Genomic DNA, 26072 nt, shown 5'->3' with positions numbered 1-26072 from the left:
TTGAGGGGCTTTTAATGAAAGAAAAGTTTTGAGGATATTAGTGTTATTTCCACAGTATTTGTGTGGTTCCCTAGCTGTCTTTGAATACGCATACAAAGAAAATGAAGGCACTGTTCAAGCTGTAGGTGGGAATGGCTTCCGTGCTGGAGCACAAAAGCTTTCAGCAATTTCCTACGATTGAGATAACTGAGCAAACGTGTCCATTTTTGTGTAATTGTCATCTTCTCTCTGTGCTTTCCGCCTTTCTCTTACTTGTTGTGTTCCCCATCCTTTCAGCTTATGTTCACGTTCTGTTTGGTGTCTTCTAACCTCCATGGAGTTGGAGTCATGTCTTGGGTATGTTCTACAAAGAACCTTGTGTACTTTAGGTACATGTAAAAGGACTAGACTTAAGACAGCTAAAGCTTTGGACAGGAGGCAACACAGCTGTCTGTGTCCCTCTGAAAAGAGAACATAAGGATATGAATAAAGACGTTTAAATGAGGCCAGTTAGTATTGTCATAAAGTTCTTTTAATGTTAACCAGCTGTTATAGACTTGTTCTCATTCTTTAGTAGATTTCATGCCTCCTATTTTGCTGGAAGTCAACGCTCTCTATTTCTGTGTGCATAGCAGACAATTACATAATAAAACAGGTCTTCAGTTGCATGTGTATACAATTATGAGAAAGCAGTAGTTCCTCAAAGAAGGCAATTTTGGCATCATTCATAAAGAGTGTTTTCAAATGTAAAGTATGGAGTATGTTGAGTGAAAAATGTAAACGCGTATGGATGTATGTGAAGATACTACATGAGTGAAAGAGGATAGGAGAAACATGAACAAGGGAAACGGAATAAAAAACACATCTTGCAAATGACTTGACAAGACCACATCAAAACAGCTGTAAAGCTGAGTAAACTCCAAAGCTCAGTGGCACACACAAATACGAGGAGAATTTAAGTGTTCCTGAAAGACAGGGACCTGTCTGAGTGGGTCACGGAAAGGACTCGTATGCCATACGTTAAAATGATTATCTCTTTCCTTGTGCTTTTATATAAAAAATAATTTGTTTTGGTGAGAGAAATCTGATGGCTCTGATCATTTTATGAATGAAGTAACTTTCTCATTGACCCTGGGACTGTGTCCAATAAGCAATCACGTATTAAATAACCCGTAATATTGCATTTTGATTTCAATTATTCCCGTCTACTACGGTTTATTTTATTGTGTTTTTCAGGCTTGATAGCTACACTGGATCTTTGATTGTGATCTCCTCTAAATTGCAACACTGAAAACAATGGCAACAGAATGTATAAAAAAATGCTGTAAATGGTGTTTCTGCATGGAAAAAGAAAAAAATGATCGTGAGTTCCGACATAATGACGTTGACTAAGGGTTTTGCTGTTCTGGCTTCATTAATGATGAGATTTCCCATTAATAAAATGACTGTGTCACCCCTGATAAACTTGAATTCTTTTACAACATCCAAAATGCTTTCCATCCCTCCACTTGGAGATTGAACACATGCTTGTTAGTGTTATGAATTGGAATTGGAACTGAAAAATAACACTTGTCTGAAGTCTGCTCTTTGCAGCCTAGAATGCTGTCCAAAAAAGCCAGCTTTTTTACCCAAGGTTGTGTAAAGGTCGTATCTTTCAAACTCTAAGAGTGAACACTTTTTTTTTTAATTCCCTGTGGATTTGCTGTTAGGATTTTCTTTGGTGTCTTAGTTGTTTGAAGAACTCTTCTATAATACAAGTGTACCTCTTGTAAAAATTCACTTAAGAGCAAGGTAGCTATAAATAAGAAGCTTGGGCAACAAAGAATTTGGATCAGTACAGGTGTCATGAGGATGAATATCTTTTCCAGGTGCTAGTCCTGAATGCTGGTAAAACTGAATACCAGCAGCTGTTAAGTAATGTCTCAAGCACAGATCCTATTAAATAAAAGAGCTCTGTTCATAGTATTGTTCAAAACTTAATGCACATGTGGACTGTCTGTTTTTCTTGCTCTTTATTTTTAGCAGTTTCCATGGTGCAGGAATCTGAAGCAGTAGCCGCAAGCAAGCCAACTATTGTAGAGAAGCCTCCATTGTCTTCTGTGTCAGTGAAGCGTCAGGTTGGCTGTTCAGAGGATTATCTGCTTTCTAAACTGCCCCTGGATGGTCAGGAGGTACCATTTGTGGTCCCTCCATTCAAATTGGCTTATGTACAGCCGAAGAACCTTCCTAGTATCTCACATGCTGGAGGGATTCAAGGTAAAACATAAACAGCATTGCTGAAATAGTTGTTTAGCTTCTGCTACTCCTTGAAAGTTGTCAAGTATTCCTACTGAAAACATATGTTTGCAGAACTTTTCTAGAAGCCTGGTCTTGTTTCTTTTCTCTGGACACCCGGAGAAGTTTTGGGAAGGATGTCGTCCCACTATGAATCTCTGTGATGTTGCATGAATAAAACTGAAAGGGAGGATTGCACACCAATGATCATACTCAAAGTAATGGAAGACACTTAAAGGAAACAGAAGCTTTAGTAAAGAATTTATTGGAGGCAAGGAAAGACCTAACACATCCCCAGCATCCAGATCACTCAAGTAAAGAAGGAGGGTGGTCTGGCTTTCATGTTTAATATACTGATATGTTTTAACATACTCACGCATCTTCCTTTTCAAATTTTGCCAATAGATAGCATGTGCTACTGCATGGTGGAATTTTTTGCCCCTACTGTTTCCTACTCTTTTTGCTGCTCTTTGGGAGGCCAGGGTCACAGATCTCAGTGGTATAAGGTTGCATGTGATACTATGATTCTTTCCTTCAACCTCTGCCAGTTAGTCCCATGCTCAGACTGCCAAAATGATGTATGTGCAATTTAGGCACAGTGGCATTTTAAAAGAAAAGGAGCCTGGCCCAGTAACGTGAGTTATAGGGCATATGCTATTGCTAGGCTCTTGGTCCTGCCAGGAGATGCCTAGAATTAGGTAAGGGAAGATTTTGGCACAGGGGCATACCGGAATGGTTGTTTTCTCTAGAGTTGCTTTGCCTCGAGGACGTGATAAGCTGGTAATGTGCTTTTAATCCCATGTGATTGTATTTCTTTTCTGAGGGTGGAAACTTTAGTAACTGAAAAAGTCAACCACATGTTGCGTAATAACTAATGCAGTACTACTTAACTTTTTTGTGTTTGTGTGGTTTTACTCCCACCCTTCTCTCTTCTCCCTAGGTCCTTGCTGTTGCTTTTTTTCTCCTCCTGTATGCCTGTTACCAAACTTCCTCCTCACCCAACCCTGCTGGTAACACTGGCACCAGAGCCAAGCTAGTCGGCCCAGCAGAGCTTTTCGGTATAGATTAGCCATTCTGTGCACGATGTTTTTAATGGGCTTTATTTGTGATGTCTGCCTCACCAGACATGGACAGGCAACCTAATAGCTGGAGGTAGAATATATGAGGCCCTCATCTCTGAGCTTGATCTCCTTCAGCCTCTCCACTTGCCTGCTACTTCAGTAGCTAGTTCGTGTAAGTCCATACTTGGACAAGGTACAGAAATGCAGGACATGCTCCTGGTGATCCCCTTTCTTACTGGGTCTGGGTTCAGGCTCTGCCTTGCTTTGTCCTACCTCATCCTCAAGATATGGTACAGAGAAGTCCATCAAGGACTCTGAGGCACAAGTGTTCTCAAGGGAGAAGGAAGATGTGTCTAACAACCTTTAGATAAATGTTTTCTTTGTTCATGCTGTTCTACACAATCTTATCAGTCAGTGACTTACAAACCAGTGACTTGTCTTCATTGGGAATTCTGCTTCATCATCATTTCTGAAGAACCTGGTGAACAGAGTGGCCCTTAGGCTATAAAGCCAGTAGATCTGGCAGGATGACCTGGCTCTTCATAATTGTCTCTCTTGAGCAAATATTTTAAATTCTTGAACAAATATTTGAAAAGCGGGTCTTATGTCAAGTAGGCAACTTCCATTTCTCTTTCCAAATATAAATACTTATTTTTAAAGTACAATTTTTTAAACCTCATTAAAGTTGTGTTTAAAAATGCAAAGTTTACTTTTTAGGGAGATTTACTAAATACAGTGAAGTGTGCTGTCATTCCTTCTTCACATTAGCCAAAGCACCAGCATGTTCAAAAAATGTATTTAGAGTATTTGCTTCTTAGACCGTTGTTAAACATCTGTGGAAGTCCAAGTTCTGCTCTCAGTTCCACTCCATTTTCTGTGCATGTCTGACCATTTTCCTTTAGTGAAACAGGACATGCTTAGTGTTAGCTCTTGGCATCCTTTCTGAAAGCAATTAAGTTCTGGCAGCCTTTCTCTTCAATACTCACTGCAGCGTGTCTCATGCTCTCACAGAAGTAAGCTAGCAGGAAGAAGTGTGCTCCTGGTCTGGAACACTGGCTTTTCCGTCATCTGCTGTATAGAAGTTCTTTATGGCCTCACTTCTAGCGTTCATCCTAATCTACATCATGCTCAAGCCCATTATACTTGAATTCTTGCATTATCATCTCTCATGTTCCATCTCACTGTTTTAGTTATTCTTTTTCACTTACTCTACTAACACCTGGAGGAAAGGATTTTACAGCAATAATAGTTTGCCTCTTATGGTACAACACACTTGCAGAATTGAAGGCACTTTATAATGGGGTAAAGAACTTTTTAACAGATAGGTTGAAGTCCAGGGAGGTGAAGTGAAGGAAGCAAATGTCAGAGCTTGGCAGAGTCCAGGTCACCCCATCCCCGTTCTCTACTGTACTGTTATATATGGCTTATTTTCACTCCAGACAGACAAAATGAAGCACTACAGCAGTGTTCTTTACTGTTCTGCTGACCAAGACGTGCATGTTTTTTCTGAAATGATTATAAATAAAGGCAAGAAAAATAGGGCAGCTGTGCTGTAATGGCCTGAGTAAAGGGCTGGGATTCAAGCATTCTCAGATCTGTCTACTTGTGCCTCAGCCAACAATTCAAGTCATTTTGGACCAGTGATTTTACCACTGACAGACTTCCTATGGAAATTGGATGACAAGGAGACTGCAGTCACAAGTTACATTATCTTTCCGTACAAGAGCCTCCTGAAGGTCTGAGGGTCCATGAGCTGAGTGGGAATGTCCTGGGGGTAGGTAGCCAAGTAAGTCAGAAGGTCAGTGGTTTTCTGTACACATGGCTGTACTTTTCCTGTTAACTTCTGTCTTGCTGTGTGTCTTTGGAGCCTTCTGTATTTTAAATAGTTAGGCATTTATTGTGGAAATCCAAGACAGGGTATGCATAGCTTTTTATGGTCAATTTAATTCCAGTGTTTGCCTGCACACTGTGGAAATCTGCCATAATGTGTATGTGTGTTTTCTTTACTTTTTTTTTTTTTTTTTTTCCTTTTCCCAAAGTAGATAATACTGAAATATTTTGTCCTTTGCCCTGAAGGCACTCTGCCTGCCTTATGAAGCCAGGCAGCATGTGTTATGTCTGGAACTCTTGCATTTGATGTTTACTTGTGCTCCACAGAATCTGCTAGAGCCTCATTTGGTGACCGGAAAGCAGAACTGCACGGCGTGTACCAATGGCCCCGCTATGACGTGTACAACCCATTCTATTTGGAGCATCGGGTTTCGCCAGATCTGATTAGGCGCTTCCAAGCAAAATCAGATAATAGGAAATTATACGGATCAGGTGAGAAAGACCGCACCCTTACTTTTCTGTCTTCCTCCCTTTCCCAAGATTTTATAGGTAAGAGAAAAAAGCCATTAGTCTACAGATGATGGATGTGTTTGTTTGATTATAGCAGTTCTCAAACTGGTCTGTATGCTGCAGACGCTTCTTGATGAATCAATCTGTGGAGCCAGCTCTGCTTGATTTCCAGCTGTGCTGTTACTTTCTGTCTTTTGGGGGCTTAACAAGGCTTGCATGCATCACATGAACATAGACAAATTGGCAAAGCAAGCTAGCGTAGCTGCCTCCGATCCAAAACAGGATGCAGTACGGGAGATTCCAGCTACCAGTAATAGGAGTGAGGGAGATGGAAAAAGGAAGTCAGGCAGTATGTTGAGTGGAGGAATGCCTGAGGAGTATATATATGGAGAGAGGAACAAACACCAAAAAACATTCAGGAGCAGATGGTAAGAACAGGTGCAAAATGGGAAGTGATGCTATATGCCAGCTTTTTTGTAGTTTGCTTTTGAAGGTGCAGAAATGTCCCCACTTCTCATTGCATAAGTGTGTTTAAGAATGGGAGAGGGCTGTGAGATAGTAAAAGTTTAGATAGAAAGTGTTTGGCTACCTAGGTAAAAATTTTCTTCTGTGCTGTTCATTGGTATATATATCCTATAATGAATGCCGTTTAAAGTAGATGACTAAGTGTTGCTTGCTGTAAATGATTGCTAAGACAAATGCATGCAGAAAACTCATACACTCGAAGAAACGTACACACCTATCTATGGAATCGGAAGCTGGCAACAGCATGCATTTTTAAAGATACTTTATTTAGAATAGTATAGCATGCTTATTTTACAGCTGGGGGAAATGTCTCAGTCTGTGTCCTGTTATAAAAATAATTCTGAATTACCATAGAGACTACATGAAAAGACTACTCCGTATATTTTTTAAGAGAACAAAACACATGGAGAATTTTAGCAGCCTTTAACGCATATGGTTTTGCTAGGCTTTGTAAGCACCTGTGGTGGGAGCCAAATGGATTTTATAAAACTGTCTTGAACATCTTCCCTTCAGTTCATCATCTCTTTTTCCATTTTTCTTCAAGCTAAGTAAACACTTCACTAGTTCTGTCTCAGTAAGCTTAAACACAAGAAAGGTCACTTAAGTGTGTCTAGAGTACAGTTCTAAAATGCCTTCTTCCTCCAGACTTTTTTGACAGCTGTTTCAAAAGCTAGATGGTTCTCTTCATGTGCATCTATAGACTATTTAAGCAAAACCCTAAGCCTATTTTGTTGCAGCAAGTGCTATGATACTTTTCATGTGTGTGGGCTTAGAACTACAGAATGTGTTTATTTGGAAGGCATGAACTGAAATTCTTGAATTTTGATGTGAAGTCCCTCCTCTTCATCTTAAAAAAACCAAAACAGCAACAAACAAACTGAAAAATAAATTCATTAATATTTTTCCAAAATTCTCATTATTATTGGTAAACAACATATGTTTATGGTTTAAATTTTTCTGCTTTTTTTATATTTTACAGACAACTTTCTCAGTGTAAAAATTGGCATTTTTTTCCATTAAAAATTTAAGTTTTTGAAAAAGGCACCATCTCTTCCCTCCTACCATCCCTGTGTTCTTTGAAAACTTTAACCAGCTTTACAAGAAACAGCAGATCATACTGTCTTTAAAGCGTTTCGGTGATTTGTAACCTGTAGGCTCAAGTGGATGTTTCCCAGTAGTTTGTGAAAGTCATGAGTACTGAATATGGAATTAATTTCCATAACCATAATCAATTTCAAATCAAGTAATGGACTGGGCTCTCCTATTTGCTCCCATTATATCAAACAAGGTTTCTAGGCCTCGTATGATATTATAATGCTATTTCTACACCAGACTCAGTGAATAACTCAGCCCTTTTGTGTCATGCACAAGAGAGAATTTGGAACTTAAGCCAGACATACAGACCTTCATTAAATTTTAGCTAAATTATGTTGTTACTTTCCTTTTCCTCCCGTGGGTTGTCAAAACTTTATCTTTTGTTCTCTTTTTCTTCCTTGGGAAAAGAAAGAATTATTCTTTATTGTCACATCTCACAATAAGCATAATTAGTTATTTCTTTTGATACCAATAAAAGAGAAATGAATTTTCAGTAATGAAAATGAGTGATGTAATTCTATTAAGCTATGATCAGTGAATTATAATGGAAGTCTTCTGAAATACCATAACACAGCATTGCAACAAAAAGCAATTCATTGCGTCAGATAGTCCTAGAAGTTAAACCATACTGCTTTCATTCCTTTAAATTTGGGTCAGTTTTGAAGTTGGGAGGCTTTAAAAACCCCTTGAACGTTACTGGAGTCAGCAAAGATTCCTGAAACAGTGGCATTAGTTTAGCTCTCATTTTCTACTGTTGCTGCATAATATGCATAGACAATGTGCTTTAGCTCTGTATTGCTTCAAGGTCAAAAGAAAACTGATGGGATCTACTTAACCACCTCCAACTGATGAGGAAACTACCCTTCTATAAAATAAAGATCTTGCTTTTGTGCTATAACAAGTATGTGTCATCTTAGAGTTAAGACTTGCGTTGTCTGAGATCTAGTAAGGGTGCAGAATATGGTGCTTTGACACTGTGGTCAGTAAAGCCAGGGAGATGAGGCCAAGTTTAGCAGGCAGCATGTTTTTGCCACTGGGATCTTAACTGTGGAAAAATTTGAAAAAGGAGACCAGGCTAAGCCCCAGTTCTGGCTGACTAGATTTAAAGACAAGGCTTTTCTGTTTTGCTAAAGCATCTACTAAAAAAAGCGTTTCTCTTGAGGAAATAACTTTGAGGCAGGCTCCCCATTCTACCTGTGCTACCAGTGTGACCAAGTAAGTTTGAACTATTTCAAAGATGGAACTGATTAAGATATTTTAATGGCTTGTTCCCTCCATTTTGTCATTTCAGGAGAGTGTTTTGGGAAAGGGAAGTGGGGAAAGGTGCCGACATCCTTCCTTAGATGTTATTTACCTAGGTTTCAATTCTACCATAGGTCTACTTAAATTTTAAAAAAAGCTTCTTAATTATTTTTTTCCTAGCAATGATGCTTACATTATTTGTATTGTTCTCTTTATCTTTTTAGTTAGTGATTTAAGACCTAGTGCTTTGCCTGGATCATTTGATGTAAGTCGTTCAATGTTTGATCTGAGAAGCCCACCTCATCGATTCATGAAGGTGAGTTCCCCTTGTAACTTAGGTTATACTGAAAACTCAGCTTAGCTGGTGTATCTGTTCCTGTTGCACTGTGTTTTCAAAGTAAACACTGAAGGGCATTGTACTATGCACTGGAAGGACTAGAGGGAAAAGTTCAACGTCTTGACCAACTTCAAGAGGCTCTTTCCTGATGTCTCCTCTGACTACTGCTGTTCTGGCCCAACAGGGCTGTTTAGAAACCGAGCAGGCTGTTAGGCAAGACAAGACAGACAAGAGGTTGTGGTTCGTCATCTTGTGATTTCTCCCATCAGTTGAAAAGTCTGGACCACTAGAAGTTTCCATTTGATGCAAAAACCACTTTTTTTTTTCAAATAATCATGTTTTACCTAGAGATGAAGTTGCATCTATATCAGTGAGCAAAAAAAACCTGTGCTGGCCATATGTGTCCTGTATTAGCTTTTTGTGTCAAAGTAGTAATTCCATGCTGCTGGATCAAGAGGTTAGTAGGAAATGAGACAATTCTTTGAAATTGTGTTGTTTTGTTTTCATCGTGCCTTGTCTGGTGGTAGAATCTCTCTGGCTTTTTGCATCTGTTGCTCTGAATTAAGTGACTTTTTTTTTTTGCCCCCAGAGATATGATTCATTCTCCAGTGTACCTAGCAGTACCTCTTCCAGGAAGGATTCACAAGGCAGTAACAGGAGTCTGGGTAATGTTTTGTTTGTTTACCTTGTAATGAAATATTTCACTTTGCACTTGAAACGTTAAGCTGTCTCTACTGTTGATGATTTTTTTTTTTTTAGATGAATCTGATTAGCAAGTCAGTTTGGAGATTACTTTGCAATTTGAAATTCAGAGGTTTGGACTTGCACCTTCCTGTTGTCAGGAGATTGAGCAAATCAGCCTTTGAGGAGTTCTCATGCTTTTGAAAAATTCATCCCTGGATTTACTACCCTAGTGAACTAAGAAATTACAGGTGTTCTGTTAGGATAGAATGCAGCACCTTGGTCACAGCTCTGGTCCTTGTTCATGTATCGGTATTTTTCTGTGGGAAGTGCCTGGAATCCAATACCCATATTACACTGAGAATTAGACAAGAATGTTGCATGCAAACCTAGTATCCTTATTTATGAAAGAATGCTGAAGAAGTGGAGATACTGCAAAATAAACCCTCAGAAATAATCAAGTCCCCACGAAAATCACCCTGCTGGAAGTCAGAATTTCACCCAGTCTTCTCAAAAAGAAGACTGGGGGGCAATGACCTAGTTTCAGTCATGACAGAGAACCACTGGATATTAAATGGCTCTTCTGACTTGGAGAAAAGCATAATAATAAAATGTTTGCTAGGCTGGAATTGAAATCTGAGAAAGATAAAAAGCAGGCCAATTTATAAACTTAACACTGAAAGTGATTAATCTAAGGGAAGTGATAGATTATAAATGTGTTCTGGGTGTTTCAGGCACGTGCTTTTTTTTTCTTTCTAAAAGTTGTTCAAATACAACACAAGTTATTAAATTCAATAGAGATAACTGAGGTAAACATGAAGGCTTTTAGCTATGCAGAAGGTCAGGCTACAGGGCTTCATGGATATTTTGTCCTTAAAATGTACATGTTAAGATATTTCAAACTTATTTTGAGAGAAGTTTTCAAAGATAGGCAGTCCACCTGCTAATGAGTTCCCTTATTCTTGGAATGAACTTTTAAGGTACTGCATTACTTCTAAAAACACTAATTGGCTTTCTTCCATAGATACTATTACATTATCAGGTGATGAACGAGACTTTGGAAGACTGAATGTGAAGTTGTGTTATGTTTCTTCTGTAGAACAGATTTGGATCACAGTTTTACATGTAAGCAAATATAAATAACTTGATTATTATTTACTCAAATGGCTGTTTTAATAAGTGTTAATTCTCATTAAATTTGGCTCTCTGTTACTTTAAGGAATACTTTTAGGAGAAAAAGAAAATTACTTCTAAGTATTAATATAAACAAAGTTCAGTCAAATGTAATACTGGGCTTCATTCAAAGTATCTTCCTCTCTTTTTTTTTCCTGTTGCAATCTCTGTTCTGCTGCAGTCAATAGTAAAAAGTAGTATATAGCTCTTTATGTTACTATACATATGTTCTGATTGTGGAGTGAGGAACTGTTCAGCATAAATAAGAAAGCTGAGCTGGTCATAGGCTGGTCCTGCTGTAGAAATTTTCCTGTGGAAATTAGGAGGCAACAAATTGGAGCAACTTTGGAGGCAGCATTTAACTGACTTTACATCTAACAGTTCCTTCAGGGCAGAACCGTAATAGCACTTGAGGACATGTAGCATGTAGCTTCTTGTGGCTTTTTTGTTAGCTAATGTGAAACTGTTATGCTGGCTGTTTTATACACTTCCAGGAACTGTGAATAATTTTTAGGCAACGGAACTTTGAGTAGTCAGAAACCTCATAACTACATCAAGTGATAAATACTACGTAAGGGATTTCATGATTTATCTGTTGTCAAATTGCCACACCGGGAAATCATTAAAATCTACCGAATAACTTTTTACCCTCCAGTTATGAAAATTAATTATTAAATCATCTGAAGTGACACAATCATTACACTGGCTTTGATTTATATTCAATATTACAGGAATTATGCATAATTCTAAAACAGTGTAGAAGACTCTGTTTCTAAGTTGTCTGAAGGCCAGAGTCTTACATTGTCTAAACTGACTGTGTTTTCACTGTTGCAGTGCAAAGATCTGAGCTGGCCTTCTAGCTGTGGGGAAAATCCTCATATCTATGTCAAGGGAATTCTCACACTGCCCAAACCAGTGCATTTCAAATCGTCTGCCAAGGAAGGGTGCAATGTAAGTAGAGGCAGGGAAAACACCAAGAAATCTGTTTTCCCCAAAAAATTAAAAGTGAAATGTAAATGGATTTTTAAAATGGACCAAACATCCACTCCTATGCCATATTTGCTGTGGTAGTTGCCTAGGTTCAGGTTACTTCCCCCCCTGCCCCACCCCAACTTCTCAAAATCCTATTAAAAGCCTTGTTCCACTTTGTCCCCCTATATCCTCTCTTGCATTGTACTGTTGCCCTCCTTCTCTCCCAAGTCTGCAGGACAGATACGCTCATAGAGGACTGAACCATGAGCTGCTGGCCTTGGAGACTCAATGGTGGGGGACTGGAGGAAGTCTGGGCATACCTGTAGGTGCACATTCACCCCAGGGAAGGCAGATGGATGGACTGCCTCTCACTAGGGCAGGAGACAAAGTTCATACTTCCTCTCTACAGAAAGTAGTAAGAATTGGTTGCATGGGACAAGACTCCTGATAGTGACAGTAAAGGAATATTAAGAGGGTGGAAGGTAAAGCAACGTAAATCTCCCATAATATGAGTCAAAGGTGAAAGAAAATAAAATAAGCAGGAGAGACGGAAGCAAAAGGCCACGGGACAATTTGCTATGACAATGTGTGTATGCCGTTGTAAAGCTCCAGAAGAGACGGCCTCATCTCGTTATGGTAGTGAAAAATAATCCAGAGCTTTGTGCCTGCCAGGGTGTGACAATGAGGTGGTGAGTCTGTGGGGGCTTACCACTGTAAAAGCACACTTTTCCATGGCAACCTAAAATGGTAGCCAGGAGCAGTGGCTATAGGACCAGGAAGTCTTGGTTTCTAGGTTTCAGGCTCAGTGCAACTCTCTTACAGTAGTGACATTACCCCTCTGTTTTTCTTTCTAGGACATTGAATTTATGGAAACTTTTGTATTTGCTATTAAACTTCAAAGCCTGCAGGCTGTCAGATTGGTATTTAAAATCCAGACGCAGACTCCCAGGAAAAAAACAATTGGAGAGTGCTCCTTGGCACTGCGGGAGCTCAGCTCAGAGGAGTCAAGTCATTGGCTGGATATATCTCCTCCTTCCAAAGCACCTGTAAGTGCCAATACTGCAAAAGTATGTTGTTATATCACCTAGAAAAAGTTGCTGGAAAAGAAAGTAAAATAATTCAGTACTAATTCAGTGTTAACAACAAACAGGGTTTTTCTTTTCTTTCTCTTCCCTCCCCCCCACTTTCCTGGGGAAAGGCATTTTGATGGGGAAAAAATGCAGACTTTTGAACTCCGCACATAGCTGTTCTGGTCATAAACTGCAGCTGTTTCTGGGAAAAGAGCTAGAGCAAGCTCTTCCACACCATGGCCCACAACTTGAGGGAGGGGCATTCTGGGGAAATGTTCAGCAAAGGACGCCGGGTAATTGCCTTTTCTGACCAAAAAAGCATCAGAAGATCCTTAGGACTCACAGCAAGAGCTCAGAGCAAATGGAATCTGCTTTTGTTATGGAAGAAAAACGCTAAGATCTTCAGTGGCTTGAAACTGCAGAGATAGCTATGTATTTAATGTTCAGATTGCATGCTGTGAAGTAATAATTCAGACAGTTCATTTCCATTAGTGTAATAAGAAGCAGGTGGTTTTCACAGTGGGATTTCCTTTCCCCCTACCCTCACTTTGTTTGTTTCTTTTACAGATTGCGTCTAGACATTTGTATTTTCAACAAATTAAACCTGAATTAGCAATTCAAAAGCAAATTTTATCTAAGTGTGCCTCAGTAATATGAGTGATACTCTTGATTTCTAACATAAGTTACACTTGACATTTTTTAGTTCTAACGAGAATAACCATATTGCTTCAAAAGCAATAAGATTAAGTGAAAGAGGAAGCTGTTTTAGAAACTGCTTCATCCCAATGTAAATTCCTGAATCCTCTCATAGTTTCTCTCTCTGTGTTGGCTTTCCTCACCATTATATCCAAGAGCCCTCCAGACACTGCTGGAATTCATCCCTGTACTACCCTGTGAGGCAGCAAACTGCCCTACTTGCCAATAGAGAGCCAAAGCTCAGAGTTGAGTAAGTGGCTTCCTCTCAGGGTTACACAGAAATTTTGTGGCTGAACTGCAGAGAGAATTTGGGTCTCTTCGATGAACTGGAGCCTGACTTCTCTTTATCTGACCTGTTGCGCTCTCACTTGGTGCATTTTGCTTCACTGAAGTGTGTTAAAACTTGAAGGGAACCAGGACTAGCAAAGTCCTTTTAATGGAGGCTGTCAGGAAAGCTGGGTCTCCACTGGCCTTCTGCTGCTGTTCTTACAGTGTTCAGAGTATGTTAGCATCTGACAGGAAAGTAATGAGGATGCCTCAATGCAACTTTGCCACTAGCAAAAATTCTAAAAAAAAAAAATCAGACTGGAGATCTCGGTACATTCAGAGTGCGGGGGGGGGGGGGGGGGGTGTATGTGTGTAGGCGTGTAAAACACAAGTACTTCCATAACATAGGAAACTCCACAGCATGCAGTCACCCTAAAGATTCATGACATTAAGTGACGGGGCCTTCTATCTATGGAAAGCATTGCTTATATCCCCATATTGCAAAACTCAAAAGTGTGGGAGGAGAACTCCGAAGGTTTTTGTGTTCGTGGAGCATACCTGGTCTCTCACTTCCACACCCAGGTTTAGCAGAGCTACAACTGCATGTCCGGTTTTCCCTGTATGTGTCTGCTCTTACCATTGAGGAATCTTTCCCAGGTGAAAACTGAGGACTTGTTTACTTGTCCAGTATCTCTGGCTGCAGCCCATGAGGGCCTTATGTGCGCTGCACATAAGCAGTCCATCAGTGGAGCACGTGTACTGCAGCTATGACAAGTGCAAGATGCACTTACTGTGCATCTGCAGGTTGTGTATACAACACATGCTTATATTTCTGTCCAGGAAATCTCAGATAGAAATGTGGGAGCCCAACATATGACAGAATTCCTGTGTTTCCTGAGTTTATAAGCAACTTAATCCAGATGTTATGGTAACATTCCTCTGCTTGTAGGTATGCCGCGCAGAACTTCAAGTAGGAACTTGTTTTCAAGCAATAAACAGGAGGATTCAGTTACAGATTCTTGAAGCACAAAACCTTCCAGTTTCATCTACACCACTGTCTTCAAGTAAGTTACATCAGCTGTCTCATGCCTCCTGTCTAAAAGCATTTGTAACAGGTAAACTGCTGCTCGAATGGGTTGGCAATTCATAACGTTCCTTACAAACCTCAGACTAACATATTGTGCAGTAGATTTCCATTGCCAAGGCTTGTTTCCACAGATGTCTTACTTGATTACTTTTTGTTTGGTTTGAAGCTACGTGTTTATGTATTTTGGAAGATTTTTATCCCAATATTAATCCTGACATACAAGAGCATTAGCTTGCACTTGCTGTTTGGATACTGTGTTAATCAATTCAATATTATTGAACATACTTTGTTTGTGTGACTAAGTCAGGAAAGCGATTGTACAGTTCTTTTGGCCAGACTTTTGGGAAATTGTTGCAATTTGAACCATACATGTGGATCTTGTCAGTTCCTTTTTGGGTGTGTTTGTGAGTAACCCTTTGTGTGCTATGCCTTTTTTCCTTCCTTTTGTGCTAGATTTCTTTGTGAAAGTTGGAATGTTTAGTACAGAAGGGATGATCTATAAGAAGAAGACTCGTCTTCTGAAGTCCACGAACGGCCAAGTGAAGTGGGGAGAAATGATGATTTTTCCAGTTAGCCAAGCTGAACAAGGAATTAGCTTTCTCATCAAGCTCTACAGCAGAAGCTCAGTGAGAAGAAAACACTTCCTAGGACAGGTTGGTTTCTGCTAACTTTCTGCTAAAGTTGGATATCCTTTACTTAAAATCCAGTTCCACAGGTTTCTTGGTATGAGTTTTAACATACTTTAAATAAGGTGGCATATAGCAAAATAGTAAATTCTAATAAACTCTTCTGGATGTAACCCAAGAAAGAATAGTACTAGGTTCTTAAACATGCACTAACATCAGAACACGAGTTGATATTTGATTTTTCTTTTAAAAATAAATCCTTAAGTCATTTTTGTGTGGAGTATTACTGTGTGAAAGATTCCTTCCTACAGACAGACATACGATCTCCTCCTTGCCTCTAGGCTTTCTAAAGGAAACAAACATAGCCCTCACAGGAGCTCCAGAACTACAGTGTACTACACAGAAAGGGGGTGTGTTGGCTTACCATACCAATACACTTACAAACAGGTGTGTGGAAGGAATTATCAACAGCTACAATATCAGACTGCCTTCTTGGTTAAAAAAATGCTGAAATCAGCACAATATTCTAAATATGTATAATGAAGTGATAACGTAGGTGACCAAACACAAAATTATTTTTCAGTTGAGTGCTCTTTTTTCCTCTCTCTCTCTTTTCTTTTCTTTTTTAAACAGCTGGAACTTCAGTAGTATCTCTTCGAAAGCATTTGTGTGATCATATTTATTTAACCACCATAAAACTTGGTAGTCTGGTCTCTTCTTATTCTCTCTGTCCTCTTCCCCTGGTTGTCCTAGTTTACCATCATCGTCTCCCTTCTTTCTCTCCTTTTCTTCTTGGTATAGTGAGCTGTTCTTAATGCTCTGTGCTTTCCCTGACCCAGCTAGATTTAGTAGCAGATTTTTAATATATGCATAAATGAATAATGCAGAACTGATTTTGAGACCCCAACTGTAATGGCCCTTGTCAGACGAAGGACTGTGCTATCCTTAGGTACAGAAAATGGTACTGTCCCTTTCTGGTGATGTTTCTTGTGCCTGCTGAAGACATGCAGTTCCAGGAGATGCTGATGTGCTATAGAAATGATGTGCCAGCAAGAGTTATGTGAAGTTCCTCCATTTTATGGAGCCTCACGTCACACACGTTCCATCTTTCTGTGATTCCTGTTGGTGGAATTGGATTTGGAATAGGAAATGAAAAAAAAATTGTTCTTTTTAGTTGTGCTACCTTGGGGCAAAAATAACTGGGTATGATTTTGCAGTCACTTAGCAATATGTGAGGTCATCTCAATCTGATGAGTTACATTTAATCATGGATCTTATTTTTAAGGGGAGGAAATGAGCTACTTCTGCTCCTCAGAGGTTATTTGGAAAAGGTTGTTTCAGCTCATGCAGGGAGACATTGCCACATAACACATGAAGACATAAAATATGGCTCAGGGAAAAATGTACTTTGAGCAATTGGCTGGGTAGCTGGAAAAAGATGAATATAGCTGGATCTATTAACTTTGTTCTTCAGAGAATGATGTTTAATTGGATGCTGTTCGAAGCAGACAATACTTAGATTAGGCTGCTTTTACAGGCATGTCTTTAATCATGAGCAAGATGTATATTGAATCTCTGTGGATGAAACATCAGCTGTCTGTGGTATTCTGGAAGACATTATTCTCACTTCTTGAGGACTCCTGCCTCAGCAGTGTAGGCTAAATGTACTTCATGGTGAAGGTTTCTGAGAAGTCTTAAAAAGGCTCATTCTTGGAAGACTTGAGGAAATAGAGTCCTGTAAATAATGATACCTACTTACATAAGCAGAATTCTTTTGGCAATGGAGGCTGGTGATAATGTTCAGGGGGAAAATTTCCTACTTGTACCTCATTTCCTCATTTAATGGCCACTATCCATTAATTGAATACTGAGAAGAAACGGACTCTTACTGCGTGACTATGGGTGGTATGGGCATGTTAGTAACCTCTGTGGAATGCAGGTTTGGCCCTTTCTGTTGGAGTGTGCAATTTTAAATGCTCATGAAAATGCTGGACAGCTAGCTCAGGATGCCAGATGGCTTGCAGCCAACTGGAGTTTGAATGCATAGAGCCATCACTGGCCCTGATGAGCCCTTGACCCCAGCACGTGCCTTTGAATGGAGCAAGGAATGCTTGACTTCAAGCATCTTATTAAGTAGAGACACATTTGTATGCAGTGAGTTGTCTAAACTATTTTAGAGGCTAAATTTAAACCCAGACTCCCTGTGTTCCCAGCCGAAAGCCAAAATATGTTAGTCCTAACAGAACTGTATTTGTTGCTATTATGCTTTGGTCGCAGTCTACACGTTGTATCTTGTTCTACACTTCCATGGTATTTATTTGGAACTAATAAAGGCTGGGCCTCAGTGTTATATCAGGTAAACTCAATTTTATTTTTCTTTTTGTTTCTTACTGCAGATCTGGATAAGTTCTGACAGCAGTAACACTGAAGCAGTAGAGCAGTGGAAAGATACTATTGCCAACCCTGAAAAAGTTGTTGTTAAATGGTACAGCATTGGTCCATCTTGAAGACCGGAGATGAAACTCGGGACTGATTTTTCTACGAAGATATTCCTATGCTGTTTAAAATAGTATAAATAAAAAGAAAAATATTGTCTACACAAGTTCTTCAGAAGTTCTCCACTGCATCACACCTCTGTGGTAACTGGGAAAACTCAGTTTCACCAAGAGAAATACTGGCTAAATATTAAGAGGAAGACTTAGGAACTGCGGAAAGTACTCATTTGATTTTTAAAAATCCACCTTGAAAAATATATTTTTGCCCTTTTCAGGCTGCATAAGAGCACAGAAATCCAATCTTGGAGAGAAGCAGCTTGAATCAGCATCTTATTCACTAGTCACTGACATCATCCTCATCTGCAATCTTGTCTTTGGCAGACTCCAGAGCCCATGGGAGTCAGTCCGGTCAGTGGCTTGATCCTAGGTACCTCTGAGCCTCTGGGGTTGCACCCATGTTGACACCATTTGATCAGAGTAACGTGTGCCTGAGCAAGTGGGAAAGCTGTGGCAGTAGGAGAAGGCATAAAGGGAACTACGCAATAAGGCAGTACCCAAAGGCTTTTCTAATCTCCATCTTTGAAGGGTTGTTCAGTACCCTGACATGCCTGTAGCTTGGGTTTTCCCCCATCTTTCTCTCTAAACAGAGAGATTGAAAGATAAGAGTTTCTCTGACTAACTATGACCTTTGCAAGTGGGGCCCTCCAGACTTGCTCAGTTTGGGTGAATTCTGTTTGGAATCAATGGAATAATACAAAGAGGCAACAGCCCTGCCTAGGATCAGGGCCAATATTTTCAGATAAATTACTTTCTTATATAGAATTCTTATATGTAAACCACTTCCTATCTAATCAACAATGTTCTAGCATTTGCTTACATTGCTAAAACCCAGACTAACGTGTATGAAGGAGTAAGCAAATATTTACTGACATAAGTGCTTTTTGCTATTAATTAAAATGCAGCACAGTAAGGGACTCGGACTTTGTTTAAAAGATGGGCTACTACTGCAGAAGTATTTGTTACGTGGCTAGGATGCTGAAAAATTATGTGTGGGAGTATATTTTTGGTACTTGTTTCTAGCAAGAAGAAATTACCATGTTTTTATTGCAAATTATATTTTTCCTACAAAATCCTAAGATTATTTTTTCTGTTAGTCCCCATATTTTCAGGGGTTTATTCACAGTTATTTTTAAGGCGGGAAAATGCCATGTATATAATTGATAATATATACATCTAAAAGCACAGACCTCTTTGCACTACTTTAACTACTGGATTTAAAAAATATATATATTCCATTAAATCCACTGCTTACATGTTTACTGTTGGCTGTCTGGATTGTACAAATACGTATGTTCGTATAGACGCTGAATGATTGTATCTTTTTTATAACTTGGATCCCATTCAAACATCTGACATGAACTAGAGTGGCAGTGAGAGCACTCGCTGCTGGAAGGCAAAGGAACAGCAGGGAGCAGAGAAAACACTGTAACAGGAAAGCGCATTACATTTAAGCGTAGAGCTCGGAGCATCTTTAACTTTTTTGACTTTGAGTAAGGGTCAAGAAAAAATGGAATCTCTCAGATACTTTTTTTATCAGCTGATAATTGAAGCTTTTAAAACTTCAACCATCCAGATTTTTGTTGTTGAGAATTAATATTTTGAAAATGGGCAAACAAAAGGATTTTCCCAGGCTCTTACATGTTCTGCTTTTTGACCAGTTTTTATAAATGAACTGAAAAAGTTTTTGCATGTTACTCAGAGAACAAACATCAGTTCCAGCCCTTACTGACACTCTTTGCAAAGCTCCCAGTAGGCCCAGAGGATCTTGAGTGACAGCGTTAACTTCCAGCCAGTTACAGCACTTGGGATGAACCTGGCCTGTTGGGTAAAATGAAAAAAGGAACTGACTGAGCTGCTATTCTTGGAGTATCTTTACTTGAATACGTGGATCTTGGATCTTTTTTATTCATTGTGGCTGAACTGCAGTAAACAAAAGTGCAAACTAACTGTTTCTTTATGCAGAATGCTGCTCTATTTGAAAGAGAGGACAGGGAATATCCCAGTGTTTTGGAAGCTTCGATTGCCATGGCAGTGGTTCTACAGATTGCCAACTCAGTGGATACTGTGTAAAATGGACTTTTTGGGCTGTTTTAGGACACCTAGCCTTTTAAGGGCCTAACTAGTAATGTCTCCTTTTTCCTATGTTAATATGTAATCTATGTGTTTATAATAAAGTTATGAACAGAAAATATTCCTTTTTTTTTTTTTCCCAATTGTTTATACCAATGTTTACCAGCATCTCAAACTGAAGTTCAAGTCCTACCTTTTTCTCTGAGAAAATGTCAACTAAGGAACTATATTTCATGTGGTGTTGCATGTAGGGGAGCTGAGTGCCAACACATTGAGGAGATATATAAGGCCTCTCTTCACAAGATGTGCACAGGTACTAGAGCACTCTGAAGAACGTACTCTGAGGCACTGCTTCATCCTGTGCTCATTCCCAGGCTTTGGGGTTTTCTGCGCTTGTGTGTGCATTCATGTAAGAATTTAATGAATTCTTAATAGTTGGCTAAGGACACTGTACTTTTTTCCTACGAAATTGGAGCATGTAAGTTGTTTGTTGCCCAGATTTGTTCCTCAGTTTGTCCAGAGCACTACAGTATTCTTGAGGAAACGGATTGTATTTCAGGTTTAGAAAGCAGAAAGTCCTTTATTTGTCCCACCACACAAAATTTGGCTCTGCTTGTTACTAGTCTCGGCTGACTCAATGCATACTCCATTACTGAGAGCATGGGAGTGGAGCATTGGGATGTCTGTCTCTGTGTGCACTCCAGCCTTGTTGTATGTAGCAGGGTAGAGAGGGAAACGGGCAATACTCAGCTGCAATAAGATGATAAGGAGAAGAAACTTACGTTGCACTGTTTTGGCTTTTTTTTTTTTTTTTTTTTTTTTTTTAAACTGCTGTGTCCTACTTGTGTCCTAATTACTGGCTCCCAAGATCCTGGGAGGAAACCAGGAATTCTCTTTGCTTTCACTACTGAGGAAAATCATCTAGGGATGGAGAGGGACCTGCCCAGGTCAAGAACCAAAAAGTGCCCATTCATTGCATCAGCATTTACCTTGCAAGTGGACCAAAGCTGTGCTTCGAACAACCCATCATCACCTGAAATAATAGTCCAGTCCTCATAATAATTCCTGGTTTGGTGCTTCTGAGGATGCCTGCCAGGTGAAGGGGTTGTCCAGAGGATTGCTTACAGTGGGTTGGAAAATGAAACGGTTTTGGAGGATGGGGGCTGCCAGCGAGTTAATTATGTGAGATTATCTGTATAAGAGGTGTTGCAGAGGATGTATGGGAATGGAAAATGGCTAGAAGGAAAAGTCTTTGTAGATTATTTTCCTCCAAGTGCATGTTGAGAAGACACTGGGGTGCACACTCACTGACTGACTCTTGAACAGAATTGTGAAAGATGGAAGATAATTTGCAGTGTTAGACAAACTTACTAGCTGTCACATAAAGCGTTTCTCATTGATGATTCATTGGGTCTAGAGCTTATAAGTATGGTGGTTGTGTTAGACAACAGTCCTGAAGAAAACACATGAGACAAGGAGATCCTAGCACCAGTCCCAGGGTACAACTGGCTTTAAAATGGGATGTTCCAGCAGGTGTTATTTCAATTTGAATGCCTTAAAAGGCCAGCTAGAAATCACCTGGGATGTCTTGCATTTTAAGTGCAGAATATTTTGCTTTACTGCTTAGTGACTGCCTCACTATAAATGCATGTGAGACTTTGGCTCCTCCAAATTCAGCTCCCGGCTTATTTGAGACTAAGGCAGTTTTCCAGAAAAGGAAAATGATGCATCATTTGAAGACCAATCCACGATATAAATTAGCAAGGAGCTTTATGTACTCCAGGATACATGCAAGAAGGAAAAAAGGTGTCTCTGAGCACTCTTCTAATGGTGACAGCTGTATGTTGTCCCTTTAATGCATGTTCAGCCACTATTTTGATTGTTACATCCAAGTTTACTGTCATGGAAAATACTGTTATGAAAGCTGTTTTGCCAGTTCACTTAATTTGTAGATATAAGGCACACATGGTTTATAGTTTGATTTGCTGTTGCTTCTAGTTAGTGACTCACTCAACTTCCTAACAATTTTGATGAAAGCAGCAGAGGTTCAGAAGCTGCACCAGTGTTATTTCAATCAGCTCCAAAATGGATGTAGGTGAACTGGCAGAACAGTTATGATCTTACATTAAATGTTATTCATACAGAGATCTGTGCCTGCTTAGTTAGAAACCACCTATAGACTAAACTTAATCAGATTTTCCAGAGTGTGTGTATATAATTTCACTGGTTAATCAAACAATTCTGTTTTAAGTTTATTTCTTTATGACTAATAGCATTCTGTATGTAAATGAGGCTAACAAATTTATTTTTCAAGTCTTTACATCTCAATGGCATGCCATGGCATTCCTTTGAGGGGAAAAAAGTAAGATTCTACCTCAAAAGATGAGTGGGTGTAACAGTTTGTAAACCACATTATCATAAAACATTACTGGGAAAATAATTGTATTTGAGTATCCAATCTTTTGTGATCACAACATAAATAGTGCCATATTGCTAAATCCATTAGACATCCCTGGTTTGTTCTTCTGTTGGCAGGACATTTGTATAAAACAAAAGGTAATTTTGTAAGCATTCAATTAAGCACATATGCTGTTTGACTTGAAAACTGTCTGCCCGATTGAGGTTGCTTTTTGAATTATGAGTTCATTTTGCAGCCAAAGCACAAGGTTGTCTAGAAATTGGGGGCAGGGTTGTCCCACTTCTTAATTTCCTCATGCCAACATATGTATGACATGGGAGGGAGGCTGCATAGTTGTGGAAAGCTTGGCATAAATCATGCTGGACATGATATACCCTCCTTGTTTTTCCAGCTTCTGCTGTTAAATTACATCACCATGTAAATACAGCCCTGTACATGATCTCATGCTTGGTGCATGGAAAAAGCCATCACTAAAATCAGCACCATGTTCCACAAACACTGCTCCAGCAGATTTACATTCTTTTCTCTAGCTTGCACTGAGGGACAGGCCATCGTCCCTCATAATCTATGGCAAAACTCCCGTTGCATTCAGCAGAAGCAACCAGTCTTCAAAGCTGTTTTAGTTACTTCAGCATTGTGATGGTATGATTTATCTAACAAAAGGTTACACACAGCTTAATTTTTTTTATATTTTTAAAATAGATAAAAATCTGTTCACAGTGATGTTTGTAGAAACTGAATTTCATTGAAAGTGGATCTGCATCTCTTAAACATAACACAATTCTTCCCATAGATTTCAGTGGCTTTGAAACAAATCCTCTATGCTGATTTTTTTTCCCCATATTTCTGAGTGTGCAACTTTTTCCTTCCTTTTATTTGCCTGTAGACTGTTCTCCTTGCTCCCTCAGCATAAACAAGTCTTTAAATGATGTCTGCTTTTTGCAATTAACTTCCTGCTTTTCTAGTAATGTTTCCCTTCTTCTTGATCTAGTACTGGGACCAGCATTATACATGTCCTACTTTTGCTGTTTAAAGAACTAGCTACAAGCAGAAGGCTTTCAATCCTAGGGCTTGGATCATGGCTGATGGTCTGCATTTCTGAGCTACCTTTGCTTGCAGCTTTGATGGTATGGTTCTTTCAGACCTCCCTGAATTTCTGTGTTGTCTGCCACCATTGAATACAACAATGTGACAAATCAGTTGTAACTTATGTGTACCTGGGTATCTTCACTTGCCTTCCTCCTCCTCCAAAAATTACCTTAGGAAATCATTTTGGGTGATGAGAAGGAGCAAGCTGTTTGTGCTTCTGACCTTCGAGGACAGTATGTTTGTTGGACTGCCATTATCTGTGCTGTGAGACAAAGAGGAAGGCTCAAGGAAGAGTCATGAAAAGCTGCACCTCCAGGTGGAGGGAGGCTTGTACCTCCTGTATATATGATCTGGGAAACGCTTATTAGCCTGAGGACTGGAATCCCTTGCCAGATGCCCAAAGGGAGGGGTTGTCATATTGTATTTTTTATCCTTATCTTACAAAACTCTCTGGAGCTATGGAGCAGCTAAATAGGGAAATTTTCCATGGGAGGAATGGTGTGGTTCACAGATTTCTATGAAGCAGAGCACTGACTGAAAGATCTTGGGAGTCTTTGGAAAGAAAAAAAACAGTCATAGGAATGTACTTGTTAGTTTTAAATATAGCCAAGCTTTGTCACTTGTCATAGGAGAGGAGTGAATTCTTAGTTTGCGATACATAGCAGAAGAAGAAAATGGCATGTACACCCAAAACAGGGCTAGGTCTCCTCTGCATTGGTATTCGTTAGTCCTTCAAACACTGAGGTGGAACTATACACGCTACTCTGCCCCTTTTCCTGCAGTAAGGACAGGTTGGTTGGGGGATTCAGGTAGTGAAGGAGGTAAAATAAAAGCAGCACTTCTGTTTTGAAAAACATTGTTTTTCAAAGCAATGTAACGTGCCTGTAACTATTGACAAAGCTTTAATTTGACATGACTTAAGATAGATGATTACGCATTTAGGTATTTGCTTACGTTCTTTCATTACTTCCCTGGCATGAGACTGAATTCATCCTCATTGTATTTAAATAATGCTTCATTCTGCTGTGTTCATTGACCTTTGAGCTCTAGACCTAATTATGCCTGATCTCCTATGGATTCATCCCTCGTGGTTGATTGACTTTGGTGTGCAAATCGGGGTAGACCTTCTTGAATCTTTTTGCTGCACATCAGGTAGTTACAGAGTTTCTCTCCAAGATGGATTCTCTGATTTCTAGTAAGAGGTGAGCTCATGACAGCTATTCCTTCACCTGGGAAACTAGGAGCTGGCTCTCCCTTGTGTACCTGAATGTTGTTGGGTTGTCCTGACACCTTTGGAAACAGAATTATCTGTGACATCTCTACCATCAGTCAAATTTGGCTGCAATAACTAATGGGCTAAAAACTTATTGTGGGCCTTGGAGAGAATGAGAGAAAACAAGCTATGCTGCTTCAGGACCCTGGGGCTCTGCTGTGTTTTCCTCTCTTCTGCCACAGGCCAGAGAAGCTTTTCAGATCATTGCTCCAGCAATACTAGTTCTCAAGGCAGCTCAAGCAGTTTCTCTGAAGACACATTTGTTAAGGCATGGATATTTTGGAGCAGTATGCTATGGAGCTGGCCACTTGCTGGGGTTTCATAGTAATGCACTTTTAAAGATCTGGGTGAAGAGAGTTTTGATGTACCTTGAAATTACCGTTGACTAAAAGCAGAAGCAGAGGTTTAATTAAGGTTAGTATGAAGAAATGCTTTAAAAGCTTCATTTTTAGATAATAACCAGTAGCAGCAGACATCAAGTCCCCTTCTAATCTCCAACATGTACATCTAATTAGGACTCCACTAAAGCTCACAGGCAATAATAATGCCTTTTTTAAACCACTAGCCTTGCTACATTTAACTCGGCACTGAGGCTGAAAAGCTCCGTGTTCCACTGGCAGAGCACTCACTCTGGCAGCCACAAACTGCCCTGAACCTTGGGAGCAGGATCTGAGATTTCTAACCATTGTTTTCAGATCTACCCTGTGACTTGTGCAGAACATCAAAAAAATTCACCAATGGAATCAGCTTAGTTTCAGGTAGTCTGACTTGCTTTTGGAGCACGTACCTTATTGAGAGTTGTGAGTCTGTGGATCTAGATTTACTGCACAAACGTCCCCAAAGAACTGGATGATTGGATGATGACTCAAATCAAAAGTTTCGGAGGGTTTTTTTTAAGAGCAGGACAGATAAGCCCAAAGAATTCTGGATGAAACTGTGACAATCAAATCTGCATTTGTGATTAACATGACTGGCTCAAGCTGATAAGCCTGTGTGGGGAAAAACATGGGTCAGAACGCCCATGAAAGAAAAGTAGGGAAAATTGGATAAATATAGAGAGAAAGGGCTGCAAAAATCAGGATTAATACACTCCCCTAATTTCAAAGGCAAGGAAGTAGAGTCTTGGTGATGTTAGGGGCACTTTAACAAAGCTCTTGTGCTAGATCTTGGGAGTAGAAGAGGATCTCTGAGGCTCTAGTCCTTTGCTGCAATTTGTTAGACTTTGCTGTCTCTCCACGTTA

At 39.6% G+C, this 26072-nt stretch overlaps 1 protein-coding gene across 2 annotated transcripts in view; it reads left to right on the top strand.

The window, feature by feature from the left end:
* Window positions 1–20157, top strand: part of TC2N (tandem C2 domains, nuclear) — a 34435-nt gene extending 14278 nt beyond the window's left edge. Inside the window, exons 2-12 of one of the 2 annotated variants that reach the window (XM_050897334.1) lie at window positions 1216–1342; window positions 2005–2235; window positions 5472–5636; window positions 8741–8832; window positions 9443–9518; window positions 10559–10659; window positions 11542–11658; window positions 12534–12725; window positions 14662–14776; window positions 15253–15452; window positions 17822–20157. In XM_050897334.1, the coding sequence (XP_050753291.1) occupies window positions 1276–1342; window positions 2005–2235; window positions 5472–5636; window positions 8741–8832; window positions 9443–9518; window positions 10559–10659; window positions 11542–11658; window positions 12534–12725; window positions 14662–14776; window positions 15253–15452; window positions 17822–17932 (1467 nt within the window). In that variant the 5' untranslated portion in view covers window positions 1216–1275 and the 3' untranslated portion in view covers window positions 17933–20157. Of the gene's footprint in view, window positions 1–1215; window positions 1343–2001; window positions 2236–5471; window positions 5637–8740; window positions 8833–9442; window positions 9519–10558; window positions 10660–11541; window positions 11659–12533; window positions 12726–14661; window positions 14777–15252; window positions 15453–17821 lie in introns of both variants that reach the window. The other variant, XM_050897332.1, reaches the window with a different exon arrangement.
* The last annotated feature ends 5915 nt before the right edge of the window (window positions 20158–26072 follow it).

Source organism: Gymnogyps californianus, chromosome 5 (assembly GCF_018139145.2).
Source record: "Gymnogyps californianus isolate 813 chromosome 5, ASM1813914v2, whole genome shotgun sequence".
NCBI classification, from domain to species: Eukaryota; Metazoa; Chordata; class Aves; order Accipitriformes; family Cathartidae; genus Gymnogyps; species Gymnogyps californianus.
The sequence above is the reverse complement of the archived record's forward strand: the minus strand, read 5'-3'. Positions and strand labels throughout refer to the sequence as shown.